Source organism: Salarias fasciatus, chromosome 23 (assembly GCF_902148845.1).
Source record: "Salarias fasciatus chromosome 23, fSalaFa1.1, whole genome shotgun sequence".
Lineage (NCBI taxonomy): Eukaryota > Metazoa > Chordata > Actinopteri > Blenniiformes > Blenniidae > Salarias > Salarias fasciatus.
Genome location: NC_043766.1, coordinates 3,415,902 through 3,426,877, shown reverse-complemented (window position 1 = coordinate 3,426,877; position 10,976 = coordinate 3,415,902). Strand labels below are relative to the sequence as shown.

At 43.2% G+C, this 10,976-nt stretch overlaps 1 protein-coding gene across 1 annotated transcript; it reads right to left on the bottom strand.

Moving 5' to 3' along the window:
• Positions 1–422: 422 nt before the first annotated feature.
• LOC115381743 (bcl-2-related ovarian killer protein homolog A-like) lies at positions 423–10,540 on the bottom strand. The gene is made up of 4 exons (XM_030083331.1): positions 10,310–10,540; positions 9,053–9,181; positions 5,136–5,299; positions 423–970 (listed from the first exon to the last, which is right to left on the bottom strand). The coding sequence occupies exons 1-4, from the start codon at positions 10,524–10,526 to the stop codon at positions 845–847; spliced, it is 636 nt and encodes a 211-aa protein (XP_029939191.1). The 5' UTR covers positions 10,527–10,540; the 3' UTR covers positions 423–844.
• Between the last annotated feature and the right edge of the window lie 436 nt (positions 10,541–10,976).

Here is a 10,976-nt window from a genome sequence, read left to right as displayed (position 1 = left end):
TGCACGTCAGGACGGCTACAGTCTCACAATGTACCCCCCATACTGACTGAAAGGTTTCCTCATTTTTAGACATGCAAGAGCAAGAGCACTGGTTCTAGAATTTTGAAAAGGTTTTCCAACTACAACCCAAAAAAAGGATGCTAAAGTCAGGCTAATCAATCATGATTCCTGTGATAAACAACTGATTTTGAACAATGGCACAGACTGCTGCAACTGTGATTTACTGAGTGATGGAAGAGCTTCCCATAGAGCCTGCGACTCTTTTCAAAATTAATTGTGCTTTCTACAGCAAAAATGAAAGCACATGAGTGCCTAGAATATTTCAGAATTGTTTTAAACTATTTAACATCCCTCAGTTGGAAACAAGCATGCATTATTATTTTCAATTTCTTTAAAATGTTTGTTTATTAGAGTTTTTACTGCTTTGTTGATTTACGTGTATACATGCCTGATTCAGGAACGCTCCTGTAAGTAAAAAGTGATTTCAATGAGTTCCCAGGAGATGGAGCCATATCACTACAAAAAAAAGGCACCACTTATGTAAAAAAGAAAAAAAAGTGAAACAGGAAAAACAAAAATCTTCAAAGGGTGATTTTATACATTCACATAAACAGTGTGCCACAATATAACCGTGACTAATAAATATAAGCCAGGAGAAGCGAGGAGAGGTCATTTTCTGTGAAATACAAAGGTCAGTGAAGGCTCAGTGCAAACGAGTGTAAACATGATCCAGAGCAGTTGATGCTTTGGTGGAGGTGGTGGAGGTGGTGGTGGTGGTGGTGGCGGTGCTGGTGGTGTCAGTGGCTGCTCAGTCCGCTCACAATTCAATGTGTAAGTTCCACTTTCACTTCTCCCTGAGGAGGTACAGCACGATGGCCTTCAGGTAGTGTCCGAAAGTGCAGACGGCAGACACCAGCCAGTGAGAGCGGAAGCTGGGGTCGGTGTTCACCACACACTTAGTGACATCCACCTGCGAGGGCACACAAGAGAAAACCTTTCTCAAAACCAGCTGGAAAACATGGAGTCACCTGTGATTTAATGGAAAACTTACGCACTGTCCAACTGGAAAATGTCCCGAAGGTCTTGAGCTTTCAGTTAGTTAAATGTGTGCAAATATCTGGTATAACTTTATGTCAACACTAAAGCTGTCTGAAAACAGAGAAGAGACTTTTTAGCTGCAATAAGCACTTATTTTTTATTTGTGCAATGTTTAGTTTTTGGGTTCTTGAACTTCTAAGTTTTGGGAGTCACTGACCCTTCAAGTTAGAATGAAAATTACAGCAACTTGTCTGAAATCTCATGGGATACTTGAGCTTCTGCTTGCTGCAGGAAGCAACATGTGAAAACAGTGTAAACAGAAAATGAAAGACAGAGCTTATATACAGACTGCACTGTCCATCCCGTCAGTGGATGGACAGCACGGTGGATAATCTGGGTATACGGAGGACGGCTCATTGGCAACCGTTTGAACTGCGGTATCTATGAGCTCATTCAGGATCCTGCTTCCTCTTCACAGAAACAACAGAACGTTTGCAGTGGTTGGTGTCTGATGGATGAACGGCTGTTCCCAGTGGTATTTCTGATGACGGACTTGTGTTTTCTGAACTGATTTGAAGACAAAAGCCACTCAGTTGCATTGTGAAATCAAATGACTCTGCTGGTAAATTCAACATGTGTTCTTGATTCTCTACTTGTATGAGTCTGCAGACATAAGACACGCAACTAGCCCACAAGAATGTCACTCCAAAGCCAGAGCCCACTCTGGATTCTCAGCGATGCTTACTCTACTCTGCTTAGCACTCCACTTATATAACCACTTTCATGGACAAGGAAATACCACAGACAGGACAGTTTAGTGTCAGTCCTGACATTGGAAAACCGTTCATCTCCCCCTGCTTCTTCCAATCACAGAATGTTCTTTAGTTTCCCAGACGGCGATATTTCATCTCTCAGAGCAGATACAGTATGCCTCGGCTTGGCCTGCAGCTATGCAACAGTGGTCCTTCATTTGTGCTTGTGAGGTCAGTCATACAATGCATCGCTCCTAATTTCTGTCACACTCCATTTGCCTTCAAAACAAAACCAGCTCGGGTGCTGTGTATCTGAGGACATGGACGCCGCATTAGTCACTCGCTGTGCTGTTTCCAGCAAGAGCAGCACACAGACGGAGGCACGTAGTCAGTCTTTTTTCCAGCTAGGACCGGAGTTTCACCTTATTTGTTTCTGCAGGACTCCCAGCAGACAAGCTTTCGCCATGGCCAGGATTCAGCAGAGGCTCACTCACTGTTCTGTTATCCGACTGCTTATTTTTGTAAACTGGGATGACTGGAAATTGATTCCATTCCCAGCTGCTAACATCACAAACCTCTAACTTCAAGGGAACGTACCACAGCAGCAGCAGCTTTGTAACTTGAAGAAGGTTAATAATAATGCACCCTTTTTTCGTCAGACTCTGTTCATCAACACTCTACGCCGTTCCCATCATTTTTTTGCCATACTGGGAGTTGGTGAATGTCATCCAGAGCTTTCCATTGTTACCACAGGTGGGTGGTGGATGCCATCGACAGGTCGCGGAGTTCATGACGGGAGTAAGTAAGCGCCGTGTGATAACACCTCGTGAAGTTTCGCTCTCCACCAGAGCAGCTGAACCGCGATAAGCAGAGACTTCAGGAGTCCACTGTCATATCACAGTGACAGGCTGCGAGCAGTAACTTATAAAGTGCTTTAAAATGACACAGACTAAACCTTCACTATCTTCTTCCTTAGATGATGCTCTGTCCATATCACAGTCGTACTACCACAGTTTGTATAGATGTAATATCCCAGCCATACACACACACACACACACACATATATATATATATATATATTATATATATATATATATATATATATATATATATATATATATATATATATATGTGTGTGTGTGTGTGTGTGTGTGGTGTGGTGTGTGTGTATATATATATATATATATATATATATATATATATAATTTTTTAATCCCCTAAAGTCTCAGGCCTCAACTTGCCAGCGTCTGTTCTATACAGAGTTCATTGTAATTGGGGTTAAAGAGGAGCAGGAGCAGCAGGAGCACATAGCAGCAGACATTGGGTGAGAGCCAGGATACAACCCTGCAGGGTGGAAGCTGCCAGTCCATTACTGGGCAAACAGACGGCTCACCAATCTCACCACACTGCATCCACACCTTGGGTCAATATATTAACACCAGTACTGAACCAGCATGTCTTTGGAATGTGTTAGGAAGCCAGAGTAGCATGCAGGCTCAAGGGGAATACAGAAACTCTCCACAGAAAAGCCTGGCAGCCAGAAGGGTCAAATGAGGACTGTGTCAGTCGGGAAGAACACAGTGAAGCCTGAAGCTGTCCGACACATCGATCGTAGTGAGCCGACTCTCTTCAAACATCTGCAGCAGCAGAAACCGGTGTGTCAGAAAACATTTCAAACATGCAGCGTCCCGGTGAGCAGTGTTGGGGAACAAAATGTGAGATCGGCCACTCTTTGATCCGCCGACAGGACACAGTTACCTGACCGGTTGTCGGTTGCAGTGGGAGGAGCCATGAGCAGCGTTAAGTGTCACAATAATGTAATTACAAAAATGCATTTGTTTGAGGTTCCAGGGTTAACATAATTAAGATAAAAATATATGTACCTTGGTCTATTTAATAAGCTTAATAAGTAAGTTTGTTGGTATTTGCCAACAGGAATGACACAAAATATGACATACATATTGTATCATATTGTTGATGAAGGAGGAAATAGATGTCTTATCTTTTAGCACCTTGAAAATAAACCAGTTAACAGAAATTATGAAAAAAAGGAATTAAACAGCAATGAAACACAGATTAACTCCCAACATGTAGACAGCAGGAAACACGTCTGAGATCCACACTGACGGAATAATATAATAATAACAATAACAATAATCATGATGATGATGAGGCACTTCTCCAGAAGGCCCAAACCTTAGCCAGGCCTCAGTTCCTCAACCTGAACCACGTTCAACGTTCAGCCTCCATCAAGGGAAGACCAGCTCTCAGGCCCTGTTTTTCCCAGAAACCAAGAACGGCACAAGTCAAAGACTCTCTCTTTTAGCTCTCAATCCCGCAAGCAGGCCCTACAGATTGCTTTCATGTAGACTCAGATGGCTTAACAAAGAGCAACTCTCCCTCCACCCTCTTATGCCTCTCCCCAGGGTTATCTTAGCTGTAGTCGTCTTGAACTGTAGTTTAACATACTTGTCATCAATGCTTCGCCACTTTTCCATGAATTCCCCAGCAGGCCCGAAGCAGAGAGTCTGCCTGAACAAAGACAACGGATAACAATCTTCATGATCATGATCGCAAGAATCTCTGATTGTCGTCCCATAAAAAACAAGCCCAGTTTTGTGCAACACCACTCAGGATAACAGTATTTATTGATACACTGTCATTATTGTGATTTCAGACATGTTGACTCTCAGAAAGTCTGGCTAGCGTGAGATTTTTGGTGGCTGATGGAATCAAAGAGCACTTTTTTTTGTTGGACTGCTTATGAGACGCTTCTAAGTAGAAAAATGTTCTCGTGTAGATGAAATGAAATAGGAGGAAACTTTGACCATAACCGTTAGAAGATCTAAGTGATTCTTACCCAGATGTCGTCACAGAGCCCTGCAGCCTGAAACAGTCACTGGAAGCTCAGATTGAAGATCCAGTCTCAAATTTATGCAACAAATCCGAGCTGTGTGAGAGGTAGCGTGCTGATGGCGTGACGCTGCCGAAACGTGTGAAGACAAGTCCTTCATTTGCATGTTGACCCCGTTTTTTTCGCCTATAGCAAGGTGTTTGTGCACACACGCATCAGTGTGGGAGCGCAGAGTGCAGACTTTCACAGACTACTTTAAATGCAGCCACAACTCTTTTCTGCACAAACACAAAACTGTATGAATTCACAAGCAAAGGATTTCTTTTTTTCCGCACCGGTTTACAGAAGGCGGCGTGCGGCCTGATATGGAGGGCGAGCCGTAATCCTCTCTTTACACATCAGATGTCACTTTGTCTTCACTGCCATGCCAGGGTCAGCACGGTTCAAACACAATGCTGTCCCACAAACAACAAGAAAAGGCTTCCTCTTACCCAGCCTCCTCTCCTTTTTAACCAGGAAGCCAGACTCTTGCGGACGAACTCCCCCATGCAGTCGACAATGGTGTGAACCATAGCTGGATGGCCATGACGCACGCAGTCCACCGCCAGGGCTCCTGCCACAGCGTACAGCGACACCACCTTTCCCCACGTCACACCTGAAGAGAGACACACAGGTGGGTTTAGCTCCCAGGGCAGCAAGGCTATCAAATATGCAAACCTGCTTGTTTAGGAGGGCCAAAATTCTGGGACCCGGGATGCCTGTGAACCACCAAAGAAAAAACCAAGGAGAGCAAGTGATGTTTAGCAATCAAATACAAACGCTAAGTGCTTTGAATCCGTGCTCCAGATGAGCAGGTCTGCATGTCAAGACGATGGATAAAGAGGAATAATGGACGCCTGGGTTTCTCTGGGAGACTAAAAACACACCTCAAAGCACGGCGCACATATAAAAACCTGAAGACCCCTTAACTCCAATGAGTTTAATATTAATGTCTTAGAGTAGCATGAACGGTGTCAGGGATCTGTGAACGTGGTATGAGAGGACATGCCTGTATGTAGAACGGCATGAAGCTGTTTGAGCAGTTCTGTTTGAAGACAGCCGGCCTGTCCCTCCAAGAAGAAACTCAAACACAAGTCGGTACGGCTCCGGGGGTTATCCATCAGGCAGCTCATCGTTTTCCTAAGTAGAGTGAAGACTTTTCGCTGTGACGCCATTTACAGTAAATCTTCAAACTGTTTCTGCGGTGTTTAGACGTGAACTCGGACAAACTGAGCCTCAGATCCATCTGTCTCCTGTAACGGTCTCCAGGTTCCTAGAGCCCCGCAAAGACAGCTTGTTTGTTAATGTCTGGGAATCTATCATCTGCAGTTTTCATTTGGTGAATTAGTCCAAAAAAGCAGGAAGTACTTTAACCTTTCAAACTCAGCTTTAGGTTCCATTTCTTCACATTAAATAACAAACACAAATGAGTCACAGAGCTGAGAAAATTGGTTTACAGTCTAGAAAGCTCTGGAGCCTGAACCGTCCTAATGAAGGCAGACAAGACAAAACATAAAGTCTGAATTAGTCCAGGAATTGGGACAACTACAAAACTGTTTCAGATTTAGGAGCACTGGATTTATGGCTGTACTACAATCTGAAGTATCTCCAAAAGACTACTGCATGTAAATAATTGAAGGACAATAAAACCTGTCCACAGACACTAGAAGTACAAATAACGTGTAAAATGTCCTTTCTACAGAAGTGGCTTCAAAAAGGTCCCCTCTGCCACAGCAGCTACTTTATTGTGGTTCAGAATGATGGAGCTTATTTCCAGTGATCATCAGCCTCTTGGACCAGAGGATCAAGCTGATGCAGTTCAACATCTCAGGAGGGATTCAGACAGGAAATGGTTTCACCAGGAAACATGTTCAATGTTTCTGAATGTGACACTACTGGAATAATACTAATGACACCAGGGTTTCCTCAATGTGTCAACATACCACATGTCTTCTACAATTCTACAATTTCATTAGCAGACGCTTTTGTCCAAAGCGACGTACAACACAAGCAAGAATACAGACATAAGAAAGAAAGAACCATTAGTAAATGCTTCAATTGCTTCAAGTGCGATTGGTCAAGGGAGTTGCCATCAAGTTCTTATTTGTTCTTTTTTATTTTTAAAAGTTGTATCGTAGTTTGACAAATGAAAAACATAATAAAATATTATGAGTTTGCCATGGCTTTTTCTGAACATATCATATGGATAGAGTTCAGGAAGAGAAATAAATTAATCAAAGACCAACATTCAATGATTCCAAATAACCTGGTATCTTATTAAAGGTTTCTCTGTTTGAAATTTTATTACACTTTTTTAATAGTGACATTTTTTTGTTAAAGTCACACAAAAATATTTCAGAAAATCAATATTTTTTGAGCCACTGATTCAGTTATTTTCAATCAATATTAAAAAGACAAAGTAACAATGAACTAGAAGGAGCGATGGTCCAGGGATCAATGGTTTCTGAAAGATAAGAGCTTCAGGGAGACAAAGTTTATCTATACATGCAAGTGTTTTCCCTCTTGTCCCTTTCATTATTTATTTCTTTTTATCTCAGTTTTTCCCAATCTTGTTTTTCTCCCTTTCTTTTCTTTTCCTTGACCTATTTTCCCTTTTTTTATTTTCTGAAAAAAATGTCCGTCACAATTATAACAACTTATGTTAACTTACTTACTTCTTAAAGCTAATTTTAGCCTGATCAGACCACTTCTGAAAGTCAGTGTGGCAAACAAATAAAATAATAAAAATGCAACCAAACTGCTTATTAGGGAGCGAGCCCCTGCAGCGGCCGTCCCTTCAGGCATGGACACTACTGCATTTCTAGTGTTTCCTTCTTATTATTCTCCTTGAGATACACAGATCCAAATTTAACCAACAAAAACACACCAAATTGGCACACGAATCATGACTGGCAGAATCAAACCAAAGACACAGTAACATTAACCCCTTGAGTGCCAAAAGGTGCTCCCTCTGTAGCGCCACCCAGAAACACGAACAGGCGGCGGTGTCACATGCTGATGACTGACAGTCTCGGTGGCGGTCCTGCAAATAGCGAGACCCCAAACAACGCCGCTTGCATCTTTATTTCACAAATAATTTCCTGAAATGTGATGGAGCCACTACAGATGGGCTGAAGAGCCACATGTGGAGCGGCAGGCTGCAGGCCTCTGGGCTAATCTAACTCCAGCTGCTCATAAACCTCTTTCAACCCAGTCTGTCCCACGCGATCCTGAGCTTTATGAGATCTTGTCAACAACCAAGCATGTTCTAGAAGCAGCTCGGCAGAACCGTAGGTCTTATCTCTGCACTGCAGATCTAATCTCTTCATTTTAAACTTTTAATTTGGTTCTAGGGTCTTTAAGTAAAAACAGTTAAAGGGAGTCATACCAGGATATTACAAGAGGATTGTCAGAGCTTTGTTTACAAAAGTACCTCATCAAAGTGACAACCAAAAGAAAAAAAAAACTGAGTCACATTGGTAAAACTTGAAACTAAAAAGCTAAATTTCATTTATCCTTTCAGAAAATGAACTCAGCTTGTCTTTTTCTATGTGTTACATCTAGTTTATTGGCAGTGTGAGCAGCAGCTCATCAGAAGTCTGTGGTCATAATCTCAAGCTGTTCAGACTTCCTCTTCTCCACTGACGGCTCCACTGTCAGCTGTAGCGCGTCTTTACACACAATTCACTGACAGTATACATTTGAATTAAAGACACGAGCCTTGAGAGGACGTTTGTCTTTCTAAAAAAATCACTTCACAGCATCGGGGTTTACACCTACTAGACCAATAGACCACGTTATTATTATAATGATTTGTATCTATTTATTTGTTTATTTTCATAATGAAGCGTATCACACAGACTGGACGAACCTGATTTCCTCCAGTTTGTTGATATTCTCTTTGCAGTCAATACCTTGTTACATTCCCCGAGGGGTAATCCAGCAGAAACTCATGGCTGAGCTGCTTGGGTGGGTCCAAACTGTCTGAAACAATCACCCACTCTCTGGCAACATATTCACCTAATATGGGCTGAATGTTGCCCTGCAGTTCCTTTCCTGTCAGAGGATAATGACAGCACCAAAATGTTTTCACTCGGGGAGACTCCTGCAGTCTGGCTTCATAAGACATGTTTACACGGAAACAGACTTTAAAAGGGAGAAGTTTGTGAATCACTTTGCCGATTCGATGCGCAAGCAAAGAGAAGTACAGCTTGTTCTCCAAACTCTGAATATTGTTATTTCATTTAATAAAAGCTCCCAGATCTTACTTCCCAATGCTGTGGACTTCCCTTAATGGACGGACATCTTCTATGCTTTCAGAGTCCATCTGTGTGCAGGTGTGACCTTATAGGAAAGGGCCCTGACGTACCTGTGGAGAAGATATCTGCGGCCACGGCCAGGAAAGCGTCCGACACCACGCTTTCCGATGCCACGGTTATGTTCAGCTGACGTGCGACGTTACGATACACATTGGGACGAAGGTACTCCAACTCATCGCCTGAGCAAGAGAAGACAAGCTAAAACTCAGAACGACAGCAGACCAGCGGAGCGTTTTAAAATCCTGCTAATAGAAAATAATTAAAAAGAGACTGACACGTCTAGAACACATTATCCATATTCAGAGGTTTTGTAATACTTTGAGCAAACTGTTTGTAAACAGTTTTTTTCCCCATATTTTTAAAACAAGCCACACATGACTGTGGCTGCTGAGAGATTTTGGTATGAACATAAATCTTTTTCTTTCTGTAATAAATCATGTATCTTTAGAATTCTATTTACTTTATGGAACAATCGCAATTAAAAATAACAGCCAAACACACTCTTGACCACATCGACACTATAATGTAGTAAAGTAATAAATAATTGGCATTTACACTGCTATATACAGTATGTCCGCGAGCATTTGAGTGCCAGAGGTCAGAGGTCATCGTACTAGATTCCCAGCAGACGGCGTTACATCAGGATGGCAACAGCAGACGTCACTTCGCTCTGTGATACAAACCTTCCATGAAGCAAACAGTCAGGAGCTACCTTTCTTTCTTTCTTTTTTTTACTGGAATCCAGTCACTGCACGGTGCTTCCACAGAAATCATGATTACATGACTTACTGACTCTGACCATTTCTGGATAATTAGCTCCTACATGGCAACATGCCAGGAACCTTCACTTCTAACAAGACCAGATCTGAACTCTCAAACTCGACCTGAACCTGAAATGTAATGTAAGTCCACATACATTTTCTTAACTGAGCTTGGCACAACTGCTAATGAATTAGTGGGCTACATATTTTCATTATCTTGAAGGATTTACAATTAGGAGGAATATTTATATATCAAAAAGCTCTTGCATACTTCGAGTTGCCCATCTTCTTCCGAATGCCTATGGAACTATTTGTATTCAGCGGCTCTATTCCTGTCCAGTTTATTCCTGCATGGGGATTAATTGGCTCTGTTAATTAATCTTCAGTTTATATGCGACTTCATTTAAACAGAAAGGACTTGGGTGTGATCCTGGCACACAAACACACACACGCACACACGCACACACACACACACACACACACACACACACACACACACACACACAACACACACACACACACACACACACACGAACACACACTCACCCAACCACAGGAGCACGGATGAGACGTCTCCCAGCGTTCCACCTGACGCGGCCAGTCCGTGCTCGGGCTTGGGGTATCCGGCCATGCCGGCGCGGTTCAGCCTGGAGTGTATGTAGTCCCGGCACAGCGCCTTGGCCTGGGACACCAGCTCCTTGTCGGTGGGCGAGCGGTCAAACACTTCGGCTGCAAACACAGACGAGCGCCGCAACATCTCCATGCCCCTGTCATCCGCCGCTCGCTCCCCCACCCTCACCGACCTGCCCCTCTGTCTATCTCAGGGCGATGGGAACACTTCTGGAGATTACCCTGGGGAATAAACACCCGGATTAGATTGTAGCATCTTTTAAACTCCCTGGGTAAAGCTTACCGCGGACGCACTACGGAACAGGAGGCGCGAGCGCGCAAAAGGAAAGTTTGACGAGTTTTGTGAGAGTCTGCTTTAAAGTTAGTCTGTTTTACCTCAGATGCTATGGTGATGCCTCAGCACACTGTCATCCTGCCGCATTGTGTCTTGTCACTGGGCTGACAAGTGTGTGTGATCGCTGATTTTTGGTGGAGGAAAGATTTACTGCGCTCTGCGTAAAAATGCGCTCCGGAGCGCAGTCGGAGAGGCGCTCCTTCTAAGGACACTTATTGTGGAGTCCAGGGGCGGAGAAAAGCCAGCAGC

Bases quoted from the DNA above. Each gene is read 5' to 3' on its own strand.
- LOC115381743 (XM_030083331.1), bottom strand. From the start codon at position 10,526: ATGGAGATGTTGCGGCGCTCGTCTGTGTTTGCAGCCGAAGTGTTTGAC. The intron at 5,300-9,052 runs GTACGTCAGGGC...GTCTCTCTTCAG, and splicing joins CGCAGATATCTTCTCCACAG to GTGTGACGTGGGGAAAGGTG. The intron at 971-5,135 runs GTAAGAGGAAGC...GTGCCCTCGCAG, and splicing joins TAAAAAGGAGAGGAGGCTGG to GTGGATGTCACTAAGTGTGT.